This window comes from Triticum aestivum, chromosome 1D (assembly GCF_018294505.1).
Source record: "Triticum aestivum cultivar Chinese Spring chromosome 1D, IWGSC CS RefSeq v2.1, whole genome shotgun sequence".
Taxonomy (NCBI): domain Eukaryota; kingdom Viridiplantae; phylum Streptophyta; class Magnoliopsida; order Poales; family Poaceae; genus Triticum; species Triticum aestivum.
Window position 1 is genome coordinate 348,689,971 of NC_057796.1, and position 18,333 is coordinate 348,708,303.

The 18,333-nt window shown below is 45.3% G+C and overlaps 1 protein-coding gene across 1 annotated transcript; it reads right to left on the reverse strand.

Moving 5' to 3' along the window:
* Window positions 1-9,464: 9,464 nt before the first annotated feature.
* On the reverse strand, window positions 9,465-17,637 carry LOC123181986 (LEC14B protein). The gene is made up of 10 exons (XM_044594411.1): window positions 17,429-17,637; window positions 15,888-16,329; window positions 15,658-15,777; window positions 14,206-14,283; window positions 13,719-13,895; window positions 12,422-12,499; window positions 11,277-11,449; window positions 11,016-11,171; window positions 10,857-10,917; window positions 9,465-10,059 (listed from the first exon to the last, which is right to left on the reverse strand). The coding sequence occupies exons 2-10, from the start codon at window positions 16,254-16,256 to the stop codon at window positions 9,895-9,897; spliced, it is 1,377 nt and encodes a 458-aa protein (XP_044450346.1). The 5' UTR covers window positions 16,257-16,329; window positions 17,429-17,637; the 3' UTR covers window positions 9,465-9,894.
* Between the last annotated feature and the right edge of the window lie 696 nt (window positions 17,638-18,333).

Here is an 18,333-nt window from a genome sequence, read left to right on the forward strand (position 1 = left end):
AATAATTGTTATTTAGTGCCAGCTTTGAGCATGAACATTGTATCTGGATCTCGTTTAATTCGAGATGGCTACTCATTTAAATCCGAGAATAATGGTTGTTCTATTTATTTGAGAGATATGTTTTATGGTCATGCCCCGCTGGTCAATGGTTTATTTTTGATGAATCTCGAACGTGATGTTACACATGTTCATAGTGTGAATACCAAAAGATGTAAAGTTGATAACGATAGTCCCACATACTTGTGGCACTGCCGCCTTGGTCACATCGGTGTCAAGCGCATGAAGAAGCTCCATGCAGATGGACTTTTGGAGTCTCTTGATTATGAATCATTTGACACGTGCGAACCATGCCTCATGGGTAAGATGACCAAGACTCCGTTCTCCGGAACAATGGAGCGAGCAACCAACCTATTGGAAATCATACATACCGATGTGTGTGGTCCAATGAGTGTTGAGGCTCGCGGAGGATATCGTTATGTTCTCACTCTCACTGATGATTTAAGTAGATATGGGTATGTCTACCTAATGAAACACAAGTCTGAAACCTTTGAAAAGTTCAAGGAATTTCAGAGTGAAGTTGAGAATCAACGTGACAGGAAAATAAAATTCTTACGATCAGATCGTGGTGGAGAATATTTAAGTCACGAGTTTGGTACACACTTAAGGAAATGTGGAATAGTTTCACAACTCACGCCGCCTGGAACACCTCAGAGAAATGGTGTGTCCGAACGTCGTAATCGCACTCTATTGGATATGGTGCGATCTATGATGTCTCTTACCGATTTACCGCTCTCATTTTGGGGTTATGCTTTAGAGACTGCCGCATTCACTTTAAATAGGGCTCCGTCGAAATCCGTTGAGACGACACCGTATGAATTATGGTTTGGGAAGAAACCTAAGCTGTCGTTTCTAAAAGTTTGGGGATGCGATGCTTATGTCAAGAAACTACAACCTGAAAAGCTCGAACCCAAATCGGAAAAATGCGTCTTCATAGGATACCCTAAGGAAACTATTGGGTATACCTTCTACCTCAGATCCGAAGGCAAGATCTTCGTTGCCAAGAACGGGTCCTTTCTGGAGAAGGAGTTTCTCTCGAAAGAATTGAGTGGGAGGAAAGTGGAACTTGATGAGGTGATAGTCACCCCTTCCGAACCGGAAAGTAGCGCAGCGCGGGAAAATGTTCCTGTGGTGCCTACACCGACTGGGGAGGAAGTTAATGATGATGATCATGAAGCTTCGGATCAAGTTTCTGAACTTCGTAGGTCCACAAGGACACGTTCCGCACCAGAGTGGTACGGCAACCCTGTCCTGGAAATCATGTTGTTAGACAACGGTGAACCTTCGAACTATGAAGAAGCGATGGCGGGCCCGGATTCCGACAAATGGCTAGAAGCCATGAAATCCGAGATAGAATCCATGTATGAAAACAAAGTATGGACTTTGACTGACTTGCCCGATGAGCGGCGAGCCATAGAAAACAAATGGATCTTTAAGAAGAAGACGGACGCGGATGGTAATGTGACCATCTACAAAGCTCGACTTGTCGCTAAGGGTTATCGACAAGTTCAAGGGGTTGACTACGATGAGACTTTCTCACCCGTAGCGAAGCTGAAGTCCGTCCGAATCATGTTAGCAATTGCCGCATACTATGATTATGAGATATGGCATATGGACGTCAAAACGGCATTCCTTAATGGCTTCCTTAAGGAAGAGTTGTATATGATGCAGCCGGAAGGTTTTGTCGATCCTAAGAATGCTAACAAAGTATGCAAGCTCCAACGCTCAATCTATGGGCTGGTGCAAGCATCTCGGAGTTGGAACATTCGCTTTGATGAGATGATCAAAGCATTTGGGTTCACACAGACTTATGGAGAAGCCTGTGTTTACAAGAAAGTGAGTGGGAGCTCTGTAGCATTTCTCATATTATATGTGGATGACATACTGTTGATGGGAAATGATATAGAATTCTTGGAAAGTATAAAGGCCTATTTGAATAAGTGTTTTTCAATGAAGGACCTTGGAGAAGCTGCTTATATATTAGGCATCAAGATCTATAGAGATAGATCAAGATGCCTCATTGGTCTTTCACAGAGTACATACCTTGACAAGATATTGAAGAAGTTCAGTATGGATCAGTCCAAGAAGGGGTTCTTGCCTGTATTGCAAGGTGTGCAATTGAGCACGGCTCAATGCCCGACCACGGCAGAAGATATAGAAGAGATGAGTGTCATCCCCTATGCCTCGGCCATAGGGTCTATTATGTATGCCATGCTGTGTACCAGACCTGATGTAAACCTTGCCGTAAGTTTGGTAGGAAGGTACCAAAGTAATCCCGGCAAGGAACACTGGACAGCGGTCAAGAATATCCTGAAGTACCTGAAGAGGACTAAGGATATGTTTCTCGTTTATGGAGGTGACGAAGAGCTCGTCGTAAAGGGTTACGTCGACGCTAGCTTCGACACAGATCTGGATGACTCGAAGTCACAGACCGGAAACGTGTATATTTTGAATGGAGGAGTAGTAAGCTGGTGCAGTTGCAAGCAAAGCGTCGTGGCGGGATCTACATGTGAAGCGGAGTACATGGCAGCCTCGGAGGCAGCACAGGAAGCAGTCTGGATGAAGGAGTTCATTACCGACCTAGGGGTGATTCCCAATGCGTCGGGCCCAATGACTCTCTTCTGTGACAACACTGGAGCTATTGCCCTTGCGAAGGAGCCCAGGTTTCACAGGAAGACCAGGCATATCAAGCGTCGCTTCAACTCCATTCGTGAAAGTGTTCAAAATGGAGACATAGATATTTGTAAAGTACACACGGACCTGAATGTAGCAGATCCGTTGACTAAACCTCTCTCTAGGGCAAAACATGATCAACACCAGGACGCAATGGGTGTTCGATTCATCACAATGTAACTAGATTATTGACTCTAGTGCAAGTGGGAGACTGTTGGAAATATGCCCTAGAGGCAATAATAAATGGTTATTATTATATTTCTTTGTTCATGGTAATTGTCTATTATTCATGCTATAATTGTATTGTCCGGAAATCGTAATACGTGTGTGAATACATAGACCACAACCTGTCCCTAGTAAGCCTCTAGTTGACTAGCTCGTTGATCAACAGATAGTCATGGTTTCCTGACTATGGACATTGGATGTCATTGATAACGGGATCACATCATTAGGAGAATGATGTGATGGACAAGACCCAATCTTAAGCATAGCATAAAAGATCGTGTAGTTTCGTTTGCTAGAGCTTTTCCAATGTCAAGTATCTTTTCCTTAGACCATGAGATCGTGCAACTCCCGGATACCGTAGGAGTGCTTTGGATGTGCCAAACGTCACAACGTAACTGGGTGACTATAAAGGTGCATTACGGGTATCTCCGAAAGTGTCTGTTGGGTTGGCTCGGATCGAGACTGGGATTTGTCACTCCGTGTGACGGAGAGGTATCTCTGGGCCCACTCGGTAATGCATCATCATAATGAGTTCAATGTGACTAAGGCGTTAGTCACGGGATCATGCATTGCGGTACGAGTAAAGAGACTTGCCGGTAACGAGATTGAACAAGGTATTGGGATACCGACGATCGAATCTCGGGCAAGTAACATACCGATTGACAAAGGGAATTGCATACGGATTGATTGAATCCTCGACACCGTGGTTCATCCGATGAGATCATCGTGGAGCATGTGGGAGCCAACATGGGTATCCAGATCCCGCTATTGGTTATTGACCGGAGAGGCGTCTCGGTCATGTCTGCATGTCTCCCGAACCCGTAGGGTCTACACACTTAAGGTCCGGTGACGCTAGGGTTGTAGAGATATATGTATGCGGAAACCCGAAAGTTGTTCGGAGTCCCGGATGAGATCCCGGACGTCACGAGAGGTTCCGGAATGGTCCGGAGGTGAAGAATTATATATAGGAAGTCAAGTTTCGGCCACCGGGAAAGTTTCGGGGGTTACCGGTATTGTACCGGGACCACGGGAAGGGTCCCGGGGGTCCACCGGGTGGGGCCACCTATCCCGGAGGGCCCCGTGGGCTGAAAGTGGAAGGGAACCAGCCCTTAGTGGGCTGGGGCGCCCCCCTTGGGCCTCCCCCCATGCGCCTAGGGTTGGGAACCCTAGGGGGGAGCTTCCCCCTTGCCTTGGGGGGCAAGGCACCCCTTCCCCCCCACTTGGCCGCCGGCCCCCCCTTTGGATCTCATCTCCAGGGCCGGCGCCCCCCCCAGGGGGGCCTATATAAAGGGGGGGGAGGGAGGGCAAGAAGCTATAGCCTTCGGCGCCTCCCTCCTCCCCTGCAACACCTCTCTCTCTCTCTCTCTCTCTCTCGCAGAAGCTCGGCGAAGCCCTGCCGGAGACCCGCTACATCCACCACCACGCCGTCGTGCTGTTGGATCTCCATCAACCTCTCCTTCCCCCTTGCTGGATCAAGAAGGAGGAGACGTCGCTGCACCGTACGTGTGTTGAACGCGGAGGTGCCGTCCGTTCGGCACTCGGTCATCGGTGATTTGGATCACGGCGAGTACGACTCCGTCATCCACGTTCATTGGAACGCTTCCGCTCGCGATCTACAAGGGTATGTAGATTCACTCCTTTCCCCTCGTTGCTAGTATACTCCATAGATGCATCTTGGTGAACGTAGGAAAATTTTAAATTATGCTACGATTCCCAACAATTAGTAGGGTTAGTCAAGATATGATCATCACAATTTGTAATACCTCCTTGATCATAGCCGGAAAGATGAGAGGGTAGAAGCAAGATTTCCTTGCGGAGTAGTGCACCGGCGTTAGGATGAAGATCCGCAAAGGGGAATTTTGTCTCATCAAAAACAACATCACGTGAGATGTATACCCTACCAGTAGAGATGTCAAGGCACTTGACGCCTTTGTGTTGGGCGCTATATCCAAGAAAAGCGCACCGTTTTGACCGAAACATGAGCTTGCGGTTATTGTAAGGCCGAAGATTTGGCCAACACGCACAGCCAAAGACACGAAGAGAGGTGTAGTTGGGTTTTGTATGTAGGAGACGTTCCATAGGTGTTTCATTGTTGATGACACGGCTAGGTAGCATGTTAATGATGTGGACGGCTGTAAGAAAGGCCTCATCCCAAAACTTAAGAGGCATGGAGGCTCCTGCTAGGAGGGCCAAACCAACCTCGACAATGTGCCTATGCTTGCGTTCAGCTGACCCGTTTTGTTGGTGAGCGTGTGGGCATGATACATGGTGAGATATGCCTATGTTTTGGAAGAAGGAATTGAGTTTCTCGTATTCCCCTCCCCAATCTGATTGGACAGCAATGATCTTGCTGTTGAACTTTCTTTCAACGAGAGCTTGAAAGTTGTGAAAAACTTGAAACACATCGGATCTTTTTTTGAGAAGATAGATCCATGAAAATTTGCTATAGTCATCGATAAAACTTACATAGTATGTGTGTCTACCAACAGAGGAGGGGGCAGGCCCCCACACATCAGAAAAGATCAATTGCAAAGGTTTGGTGGAGACACTAGTAGAGATGGGATACGGTAATTGATGACTTTTAGCACACTGACATGAATCACAAATAGTTTCAATATTGCGCTCACCAACAAACGGGAGCTTATTTTTCCTAAGTAATTTTTCAACCAAAGAAAAAGAGGCATGTCCTAAACGATCATGCCATCGTGTGGAGGACAGCTTGATAGCACCACAAGCTTGTTTATTGAATCTTCTAAACTCCGGAATCAACGGGTAGAGCCCTTGAACACATCTACCTCGATAGAGAACTTTCTTCGTGGCCTGATCCTTGATCAAAAAGAAGAAAGGATGAAACTCGAGAAAAACATGATTGTCAATAGCAATTCTATGAACGGAGATAAGATCCTTATGAGCACTAGGAACATGCACGATTCTCTTGAGATGAATTTTACGACTAGGGGTATTAAAAATTGAGTGGCCAATGTGACGTATGCCCATACCTTCACCACTGGCCGTATGAATTTGATCTTTGCCACGATATTTCTCCTTCATGGTGACCTTCTCGAGTTCGTTGGTGATGTGGTTGGTGGCACCGCTGTCAACGTACCAGTTTGTGTCTACTCCATAGGAACCATCGGCCGCCGCATCAACTTTCTCTTCATCTTGCAAGGAGTCACCGTCATCTTCTTCGTAGCGGTACCAATAGTCCTTTGCCGTATGGCCAGGCTTGCCACAGATTTGGCAGCGAGGCAAGTCTGGACGGGACTTGTTGGAACCACCACTGCCACCACCATGACGCCCTTTGGAGTTACCAGAGCGTCCGCCGCCGCGTGAGTTGTGGAGTAGCCACCACCGCCGGCGCCAAACCTCCCCTTGCCGCGGGAAGATGAGCGCGAGCGAGAGCCACCACCGCGGCCTCTAGATGCAGAGTTGGCCGACGATTTGAAGCCACCGCCGGAGCCATGATACTGCGCCATGCGTTGATCAAAGTTACTGAGCATGGCAAAAAGTTCATCGAGGGTTACCGGGGTGACACGGGCATCTAGTACGGAGACGAGGGGCTGATACTCTTGGTCCAGCCCGTGGATGATGTAGGAGATGAGCTCGTCTTCCTGGATGGGTTTTCCCGCCGCGGCAAGTTCATCGGCGAGACCCCTCATGGCGGCGAAGAAGGTGGCCACCGATTGATTGCCCTTCTGCGCATTGATCAGCGCTGTGCTGATGTTGTTGACGCGGCTGAGTGACTGCGACGAGAACATGCTTGCCAGCGCCATCCAGAGTTCGCGCGCTGTGGTGATCGTGGTCACCGTGCCGAGCACTTCCTTGGACAGGTGTTGGAGTAGATATCCAAGGACCTACTGATCCTCCTTCACCCAAAGCGGATGAAGGGGATTCGGCCCAGTGGTCTCCTTGCCGGCGGCGTCCTTGGTGGTGAGGACTTTGGCCGGCTCGGTTGCCGTGCCGTCGACGTAATGGAAGACGCCGGCGCCCCGCAGCTGCGGCATGATCTGTGTCCGCCACAGCACATAGTTGGTACGGGTGAGCTTCTCTGGGGCTCCATCGCCGAGCATCGACTGGAAGGAGGCGGAGGTGGAAGACATGGTTGTGCGCACGTGATCGAGATGGATTAGCTAGGGTTTCTGGTGGAAGAAGAAGGCTCTGATACCATGTGCGACTTGCGGTAAACGTCTTGCCTATCCTGGCCGACGTGTTCCATGTTATATAGATGGGTTGCAAGCCCGGATATGCGTACAAGTTGTTGTGGAGATACATCTTGGAGGAGAAGAAATACAAGAGATAAAAGAAGATAAAGATTACATGAGTATCTCGTCTAACTACTCCTCATACAGTTAGCCAGGGTCTCCTCTCCTCGTACGCAGGTATACACGTGCAGAATATATCACGTTTAACAGGCGCCCTACCCAGCCGTTGGGGGTGCACTCTCTCTCCTCCCCTTCCTCTGCCGCCGCCGAGGGACGCTGTCGGTCTAAGCCCGGGGGCCGATGGTGGTGGCGGAGGACATCGCCTCTCTCCCACGGATCTGGGGTTGTGCGGGGCCTCGGATCGTGTGGAGGCGCGCCTGATTCGATCTGCAACGACGATGGCTGTGGCGCGGCGGTGGCGGAGGCGGCGCGGGCTACGGGCGCGGCGGCCAGCCCTGTTCGGGCGGCGGCGATGCTGCGCGCCATCTGCCTTTGAATCGACATCGGCGGCGTGGAGGGCCTGGTGGTTGCAGCGGCGGCACCTCCGGTCAGATCTGTTCTGACCGGTGCAGTCGACGGTGGTGGTCATCTCTTCCGTCAGAGGTGGTTGGCCTGCGGCTGGGTGGTCGGATCTCGAGATTCGTCATTTAGTCACGGCTACGAGTTGGGGAGACAGTTGCCGGTGAAAACCGAGCCGTTGGCGGGCGATGGCGGCGTTTTTGCGCCGTTACCTTGATGAAGGCATCGTCGTGTAACTGTTGTCGACCCACTCGTGCTGCTTCGGGGGAAACCCTAGTATCCGGTCTTCCAGATCGGACGATGGCGGTACTACGGTGCCGTTTCTCTCTTGGGAGCATCATTTATGGAGTAGCGCTGGAAGGCAGAGGCAGGAGGTGGAGCGGCTTCGTCTTGCACGGAGCTTCGGTGGAGCTGTCAAGTCATACCTGGCCGACAGGTGCTACGCTGAGTCATGCCTGGTTGGCAGGTGCCACGCACGACAGATCTTCCAGAGTCTTCGCGTCTGGGCGGATGAGCGCAGGGCGGTGGCACCGTTGGGCGCCATGGTGGCGTCGACGGATGTCCGGACTGGTAAGGATGATGCGAATATCTCTCCCGAAGATGGGTCAGTGGTCCGATGATGATGACGGCTTCTAAAACGTGTGCATGTGTTGTGCGCTTTAGGTAGGCTGCACCGGCTGTTGGTCCCGATATGTTATGCGGATGGATCGGCGACGACACCGGTTTTAGATATGGGGAGTGAGAGCACTCCATATTATCGAGTTTATAGGTGTGAGTGGTGGCTTCGGGTGAATTAATGTATGTTCTCATCAGACCTTTGTGGAATAATTAATAAAGATGGCTGCATGCATCGATTGATGCAAAGGCGGAGGTTTAACCTCCTTTTCTAAAAAAAACTGGATACTAATTGTTAGGCCAACAACAGAAATTACTACTCCCTCTGTAAACTATCTAATGTTCTAAAATGTATTATATTAATTTACAGAGAGAGTATTTTATTTCCGTGGCACTATGCATGCATGTATCTGAATTAAATGGACTGAGCTTTAGTCCAAACAGAACGAGCAAAGGAGAAAAGGCGTACAACTCTATTGAATAAAAAGAGGTCAATCATGAAAGTCAAACGTCCACATATACTTTTATATTTTAGTTCTGCGGATCAAAGAGGCTCTTATCCATTACGAGTTTACATGTCATCTGCTTTATATGATTATACATTGGAGAAAACATCACCTGGTTAACTGATTTTGATGATGAAACTATGATCCCATAGGATTCAGAACGTATGACACTTCAGTCTTGTGTTTGTAGCTATCATATCATCGGAAATCCTGCAGCAACAGAGCCCGTTAGTTTAGATTGCACATGATATATCAATTCTTCTAAAATGTGCAACCCAGTTGATATCCTCTTACGCATTCAACTATAGTCACATAAGCCCATAAGATAAATTCACGTCGACTATATACCTACATTCATAATATAGCAAGTTGCTCATCATGAACGCCTGAATATACAGTAACTTATTATAAGCATCCACAGAACTATAGTCACATGCAGTAAGGCGGGAAACACCTGCCAAACTTTTTATGCATCAATTTTCTGCTTCAATCTGCTGTTCAAAGGATGAAGCACAAGTGTCAAACGAGAGTACAGAAACAACATAGTCGCAAATACACAGAACATGTTGCGCGTATACAATTTCACCGATAAAGTTTTTCCTTCCGGATTGCTTTGTTCAAGCGTCCTAGTGCTCTGCAATAGACAACTTAACATACTGAAAGATAAGGAAAATATGAAACCACGACTACCTCTGGCCGCGAGAAATTTCTTGCAAAGTAGAGATAGTATAGGTACAAATATACAGTGCTTTTGCTGCAACAAATTTCTCTCACGAAGTACAAACAGTTCTGCTTCTGAAAGGATGAACTGCAACTGCTCACCGGAAGAGCAAAAATAACCCAGTAATCACATAAACAAAGGACGTATACACGTATGAACCATCTAAGGATAGGCTGTTCCGTTACCTTCTCCGAAGGTGTAATGAAATACTACTACATATGCACTTGGCTTGGCTTCCATTTTATATGTACATCGTAGCTAGAGTTCCTTTTCATTTTCTATCGTTTTGTCAAACCGTGCCGAGTATCCTTTGTGACCCAAGATTGCACATGATATCGGAAGATTACAGGATACCCGAAGTATCTGCAGACTCGATTTAATCGGATTCACAAGTATCCTGCTTGGAGCGAGTCCTGGACCATCTGGCGATCTGGCCGTCCCATGATGAACTGACAAGCATTGGATCGGACGGATGCCAGCTGCAGTCTCGAACTGCCAAATGATGATGTCCTTGCAGTTTGGCAACCTGCGACCCACTTACCTGAACATGGGAACAAGGATAATAAAATATGTTGGAAGAGCCTTTGCAAATCATGAAAAGTAAAACGAATTAGCAGTACAATTTCTCATAACTGAAAGGAGCAAAAGTGGATTGTTTGGTCTGCATTTGGTTGTGACTATTCATGTATGGTCGCACGGCGAAGGCACCTCACTGAAAGATCTATGTTATCAAAGAGTGGCTAAAAGCTACTCCCTCTGTATCAAAATTTAAGACGTTTTTTGACACTACAATAGTGTCAACAAATGTCTTATATTTTGATACGGAGGGACTACCTAGGTGTGAAGTGTCACATTTCTAATTCAAGAGGCATGTCTACACCATGTGCCTATGTAGAGATCCATACACACACTCACGTAGTAATGTTGTCATATGGTACTCTGGTTGTAGAACAATAAAAAAACATGAAAAAGTGGAACTCTGTTCGAACAGGAAAGAGAACAAGTAAAAGGAAATGCGTCCAAGAAATTGTACTTCAAGTATCTTCTCCATCACTTTTTACAGCTGCAGAATGTGTGCAATCAACCTTCTAAAATTTTGATTAAGAAAATGGACATAAAAGCGTCCAGAATTGTCACATGAAATCATCCTAAATTTCTCAACAAGAGTACTTTCACGTCATTATGTTTACAGAAATTGTAACATATATTTAGAGAAGAAAGTATATACAGGAGATCGTGTTGATGTGCAAAATGGCAAGTAAAAGGATGCAGATAGTGGTAGTAGTACAACAAGAACAAAAGAACTTGAATGGGCTGGCATGTTGAATAGAGACATACCACATCATAGATGCAGACACTAGCATCATAAGATCCTGTATATATGTACTTCTGTCCTGTGCTGTACGAAGCAGAGGGTATTAGCCTATCAGCACATATCCACTACATATAATCTGAAAAAAAAATGATGCCAAGTTCCTGAGCAGTCACAGTATGTACCTATATGTGGGAGAAAAATAGCAGCGAATTAATGTACGGAGAACTGAATGGCCCCGGTATGTAGCTACTGACTGGTCATGTGGATGCTTTTGTTGCTTGTACTGTTGTGGATATCTTGAATATCTGTAGTCCCAGGCAGGGACTCTGTTTTCGGAACTGTATCAAACAATAAGATTAGTATAGCTCTGCAGTAAGCCAATATGTCCAAATCCGAGCAACAAAAAAGTGGATTAAGCAGACTGCCTGTTGCTTAAGACATACCCATCAGCATTGGATGTCATTTTCCGGATGTCCCACATCTTAATAGCTTGATCTTTTCCATTTGATATGAAACATCTACCATCTCCACGGCTGTCAATATGAGTAATGCCATGCAGATGTCCAGTCAAAACCCCAGCCGCTTCCCCTGTGGACAAACAACGTCTGTCCCAGACCTGAAGACAGGCTACCAGGATCACATACCACAAAGTTTCTAAAATGAAAAAAGTTAAGAATAATTTTTATTCGTGTTCCAGAGGAAACCTCAAACTTAGCTAACACAAAGGTTGTCACCTAATGCAAAACCACATAGGAATTCTTGACAAATGAATTATAGGTGCTTGTCCTGTTGTCCACTAATAAAATATAAACATATATGATGCCTAGGGTAAAAGGCATGTAGTAATCTCTAATTGATGATTTACTAGGTACCTGCTTCTCCGGTACTCAAGGTAACAAAAAGAATGGTGCAACCATTTTTTAAACTACACGTTTGGCAGCTCAATAACAGGATTGTATCGGTGCGATACCGGCAATCCCCTAAGAAATATAAACAAAATTCCCAGAAAGATAAGAAAAATTGAATGCTTAACTAATGCTATTGCAACATCAGAACTAGCAAGAATTCAATTTGATTACTTCTTTAGTTGAGAATTAAGAATCAGGACAGCGGTACTGTGAAAAATGGTTTGTAGGTAGGTAATGATACTGGAGTAGAGTAACAAAAAATATAAGTTAGGATAATGACGTCCAACATCTTGCGTCCAACATGTTCTGTCGAACCATCTCATTTTATTTATGCACTAGCCAAAGCATATTTCCAGGTATAAAAAAGGCCATGAAAAAAATGCTAAGGAATATTAGCTGGCACATCATTAGCTTCATGGCATGTAATCTTTTATTTCTTTATTTTTTTAGAAATCATGACAAGTGATCTGCTACTCTACTGGAAACAAAAATATCCAAGCACGTTCAGTCATTCAGCAATATGGAGGGTGCAATATAAAAAGCCTTCACACTTTATATGTTCAGATACGATCAGGAAATATGAGAATAGCAATTCAGTCAAATACGTTAATACAGAAGAAATTACATAATGTTGCCAGGAAAAAGAAATCACGTAAAAATAATTTATAACAGTAAGCTACCTTGCACAAGTTATCATCGCTTCCAGAATAAAGTAGGTTACCAGATTCATCAGCAAATGCTACTGTGTTGACATCAGACTGAAATGTAAAAAAGAAAATCAATTATACTATCAACTAACATATCAAATATTTATTACACAAAGATTTCTGAGATGCAAACAATCCATAAAGGAAATAAGCAAGGATTCAATTGCATTGCTGCTATGACAATCTATATGCATCTCAAACTGTTCAATCTAAACTGCCAAAACGTCTTGTCTTTAGAAACAGAGGTAATATTAAGTTTCCAGGCTAGCTAAAATATCCTATACATGCCTAGTTTATTTTTCGAATAAGTATTAGGAGAGTTTGTTTTTCAGAACAAAGAGCAAAACAGAGTATGACTTTGCCCAACAAACAGTAGAGCAAGATGTTAAGGCTGCAAATTTTCATCTGCTCCTGATAACCCAACATGATACTTCCAAAATATATACTGTTGCCACTGGATTGCAAAAATAAATAAATAAATTTATCAAGTCATTATTAAAAATCCAATATGGATAAATTCCCGACTGGAGCACAGAACTTCCTAGCTTTTTATACATGAATCATAGTAAAAAAAAATCAATCAGTTGACTTAGCCAAGTCAGTTTGGCATCAGCATCACAGCATAGTTTCTAGAACAAAATTTGTGAGCACACGGGTGTTGCATTTAAAAGAGCAATGCCAATGGTTTAGTTGTACGTTCTTTAAAGTTGGTAGGTAAAACCTCTTTAATAAAAAAATGGTAACAAAATATCGTCAGAGACACATCAAAGGTACATAGTATGCTTGGTTAGGTGCAGCGACATGTCTTGTCGAAATTTGGGCAAACCATGGCGGACCCATATAAAAAGGTCAGAGATTAAAGTAATGTCCGCCGATGCCTGGCAAATTTTGCAGCCCCGACAAGGAGTGCCATTTACACCTAAGAAATCAACCAAATGAGAGTTTCCACACCTTCTGCCCACCAAATATTTTTTACTAATACCATTATCCATCTTCAGATTCAGCATAAATTTTTCTTTAGAGTTTAGATCAATTATCAGGGTATAACTACCTCAGTTGTCACCCATGCCCACTTCGTGGGAAATAAAAAAGAACAGAGAGATAGATCATATCTGGACAAGTATGGATGAAGTTACTTGGCTGGTAAGATAGCACAACCAACTTAAGATCATTGGACTATTAATCGCTTCCAGTGAGATAAGAAACCCAAGAAATGTGATCAGGCAAATATTTAAGAAGATACAACCCGAGAGAAAAAATAATATCATACTGTATGGGCAGGCAAACGCAATGTCACTTTGTTTGCCTGAAGGTCGTAGACATATATTGAATCATCATTACTGCCAGCAACAAGCTCCCGCCCATCAGTGGAAAATTTAACAGAAAAGAGTCCAAATGAATATCTAACATCTTCATGCTCTGAAAAATCTAATCCATCATGGATGTCCTGCAAAAAGATGTAAGCTAATAGTTTAACAGAAAAGTATTTGAAGTGCATATCAAGCATCTTTGTGCAGAGAACAATCCAATGCATGTGGATGTGCTACAGGACGATTAAGTAAATATTAAATCAGCTGTGGACCTGTTGAATCACAAAGTATAAACTTAAAATGCCTGAAGTCATAAAGCAGTATATTTCCATAGTACTGAAGATATCAAAAAATTATAACCATAAAATAGGATAAGGGTGGCACTATCTCAACAGAGAAAAAAATGCCATTTTTCCTGCAGAAGGGCAAATCTTGATGAGAACTCACAGTGACATTAGCATATGATTCTTTTGAAGCAGTGCCAACATTGACAATATGGATAATGGGTGCCAGACTAGAGTAGACCTGCAGATTGATACGTCATAAGAAAGTTCACAAATCCAACTTTGCATGCAAAAAGGGAAGATAAAAGGAACAGGTAACCGACGAAGTTAGGCTACACAATAATAATATACAGATAGAAAGAACTAACTATCTGTTTTTCCAATATGTTCGAATTTAGCACTGGTAACCAGAAAGATCAGATTCAAACTAAAGCTACCGGAGTTATCTTATCAATGTATTGACAATAGCTCAGATGAAACATCAAGTGCTGTTTTCCAACCCTCACAATGTTTCCACTACTAGTATAGTAAGTACTAAAAGCACACCCCCACTAGCCTTGTTCCCCAAATCAGATACCTTACCGAAAAAGGGTTTCCCCCGCTTTGTATTCCAAGGCAATCAACACCGGAAGTACAGATCGCTGGGGCGAGCAGCACATCAAGCCCAAAAGAAAAGGAAGAAGAAACAGATGCCAACGGCGATAGCTCGACAAAGCGCGGATGACCCGCCACCGCTGCGCCCACCGGAAACAAACGACCATAGCCCGAGGCTCCGATCCGCCGCGTACCAAGCAGCACCCCCAAGAGGGAATGCGACGCCGACGGCGCTGCTGCCCGGACGGGTCCTAGGGTTTCCCCCGGCACGCGGAGGGAGTTGGGGGATGGCGAACAACTACACCCTCCAGGAAGGAATGGTGGCACCCGCAGGTGTCACCGCATCGGAGCCGAAGACCGGCAAGGATTTCTCCCACACTCCAAACCCCGCCGCCCGACCGGACCAAAGCCGACCAGCCAAACCTCCGCCCACCCCCTTGCGCCATCTCGGCTGCGCCACCACCCACGCCGCCTCACTGCGAACACCACCACGAGGCCAAGAGACCCGAAGAGAAACGCCAAACGACGGGAGCAGAACCACCTCCCCCGCCGACGTGCGGGAGGCCCAGGCCCCCGGCACCGTCGCGGTCGCCGTCCGGACGCGGCAGCAGGGCACACCAGGCCACCCCTGGCCCGGCCGGGCCCGAACGGGCCCGCAAAGCCCCGCCGGCCACGCTGCGGCAATTCGGCAACCGCGCCGCCAGCTCCCAGCCGCTCGCCGCCGCACCCCCGCCTCCTGGAGGCCGCGCCGCAGGCGCACCCCACCGCGGGCCCGCCCGAGCCCAAATCAGATACCTTATAAAGTTCAGTTCATCCTCTTCGGTTCAAGGCAATTGCATGTCATGCATGCATTTCCTCTCAATAAGAATAATGGAAGAGATTGACTGCATGAATCGATAAAAGTTGTACCAGAGAACTACACATTTCCAAAACTGAGCCCATGCATACAGAGTTCAGGGGAAATTAAGATGAACCGAAAGAGAAGACAAAGATCTTACTAGTTAAGTTTTAGTTAACTTACGAGGAACCTTTGATCAGGTGATAACGCTGCATCACTAATTGTCCATCTCAAACTTCTAGCATGAATGTCCTTGTGTATTTCCCAACCTTTATCGACATCATATATTCTTATGTGGCTTCCCTGATAATGAAAACAAAAGGACGATTAGGAAACCGAAAATTTCAGGAAATTGTACCTGTGCTTACTAGAGCCTAGTAAAACTTTTACTATTGCATTAGAGCATAGCATACCTGAAAACCAGCAACAAAAAGAGAACCATCGGCAGAAAACTGTGAAACATAAGCTCGTGAATCCATCGTATCCACCGTTTCAGGACCATCCACTGGAAGATAATGACCAAGAACGAATGCACGATCAACTGGAGAGAACTTTCCATTTCCTGAAGAATTAACTTCCCTTCCACGTAACAACCTTGTTACTGAGACTCTATCCATGGACTTGCGGATGCTTTCACTAGGTCCTGATCTTAGTCGAGTCATATGGAAAATATCATTATGTAATTTTGAGAAATCATTTTTCACTTCAACTGAACTAGATCCATCACTATTCTGCCCTTCAGGCTCACTGGATCCCTGTAGCCTACTCATGCCATAACCCATCCTTTTCAACTGCTATATGTATGTCAATTCTCCTTCCAAATGCTCATCGATATGTAGACTCCAAAGCTTGCTTCTGGAGACCGAAGAAGTTCCAAAAAGAGAAAAAAGAAAGATGTGAATGAGCAAGTAGGTAAAAGCATATGCTGCATAAGAGTTATATATGTTTGACAAGAGCAAGATATGTTTACCCATGATTATGGAATGTACTACGAGTAATTGAAAATAACAACCCAACCCAAAGAATAGGCCATCTGGTGAATGAGATAAAGGAGGTGATGAAGGAAAGAGAGCTTTTATGTATGCACATTGGACGTTTACAGAATAGGACTGCAGATCGTTTCGCTTATATGTCGAGAGTGGAACTCTGAACCGACCTGTGGTTGCAGGAGCCTCCAAATACTGTGATTAGTTGATGGCAAGCGATTGAACAACTATTCCTACATAAATAAAGCTCTTTTTTCATGCAAAAAAATAGTTTAATTGTTCCCTTTTTAAGAAAGGAGGTACTTAATTGTCAAACAGATCTAACTAAGTTTACCAACAGCTCAGCTTAGCATTACGCAGCTTGGAAGGATCAGTTTAGCAATGCCCTATGAAGGAGGTATTCAGAGCTAGAAGTTGTAGCCAAAGCAACTGAGCGTGATACCGTGAGTCTTATCACATAACTTATTCTGCACGTACATGTTCTCTGCTTGGTCAAAGCTATGATTACATAGTGAGCAAGAACAAACAATGAATCTTGCATCCATAGTATGTCCCTTGTTTCAGGCAGCTTTGAGCTACTCCTACCAATTTCAACAGTGCAAAATCAGCACACTTCAACATAAGCTCATCAGTTAAGAACTTGAGCTAAAAAAAAGCGTTGAAGCCGTCAGACCAAAATACTAAAACAAAAACTGCACGTTTCTTCAGCTAAGCGTACAACAGATTCAGGAGAAGCACATGACGCCACAACAAGCACATCAACAGGCAGCAGCTATTGGAGATGATGCTCTAAGCCGGCAACATCGGACAAACACTGGCGGCGGCTTAGCATAGCAGGAGCGGTGGCTGCTAACCTACTACCGATCCTCGTCGCGCGCTTCTCCCGCAGCGCAACCATATCTCCTAGTAATTCCTAAGCCCAATCACCCGGACAGAAACGACAGAGGAACTCGATGGACGGGGCTAACCGTGCAGAGACGTAGAGGGACTGGTTTGGCCGGGAGGAGGATTCTGCAGAATCGAATCGAACCGGAGAGGAATCGAGCTAGCTCGCGGTCGTTGCTCACTGGGCGCCGCTTTGGAGTTGGGGCCTGCTCTTCTCCTCCTCCGTCGTGCTTGGCAGCGAGCAGATTTTTTGCCACCCGTTTTCTTGGAGTGGGTCCCACTAGCTGACCTTTTTTTTTGGCTGACAACCACCGCTTGCCAACCGCCGACCCATTTCAGCTTTCAGGAACGGGCCGGTCGGTGACCGTACGACTCGGGCTGCGTTGCTGGCCCGTGGGGAGCTCCTAGTTGGCGCTGTAGGCGCCGGTTCGCGCCGCTGGCGCCCGCGCGGACACCAACTGGGCCGGCCCAGCAAGCTGCTGAGAAGCAAAAAGCGAAGGGAAAAATTAGTGTACCAGATTTATTCGGGAGAATCGGGAGTCAAACTCGTATAACGCCCAAGTAAACGACCACATGGGTCAACCACTGGACCAAGCTCCGTGTGATGCTTATTTTTGGAAATCATAACTCTTTAATATTTTATACAGTACAAACATTAAACATATACTAGTATTATATACCCCCTATAAATTCTTTGAATAAAGAAAACATAAATTGAAAAGGCATTCATATAGACCATGAATTGAAAAGAAAAGTTCACAAAACTGGAAAAAGTAAGTGAGTTCGAAAAAAGTTCATCGAATTTGAAAAAAAATTCATCAAATTTGAAAAAAAAGTTCATCAGATTTACAAAATGTTCATTGAATTTGAAAAAAAAAGTTCATCAAATTTGAAAAAACAATCATCAAATTTGAAGAAAGTTCATCGAATTTCAAAAAAAGTCCATCGAATTTGAAAGTTCACTAAATTTAATAATGTTCATTGAATT

Coding starts and splice junctions, on each gene's coding strand:
- LOC123181986 (XM_044594411.1), bottom strand. CDS start 16,256: ATGGGTTATGGCATGAGTAGGCTACAGGGATCCAGTGAGCCTGAAGGG. Junction 13,896..14,205: donor AATCATATGCTAATGTCACT/GTGAGTTCTCAT, acceptor ATCTTTTTGCAG/GACATCCATGATGGATTAGA. Junction 11,450..12,421: donor GCGATGATAACTTGTGCAAG/GTAGCTTACTGT, acceptor GCCTGTCTTCAG/GTCTGGGACAGACGTTGTTT.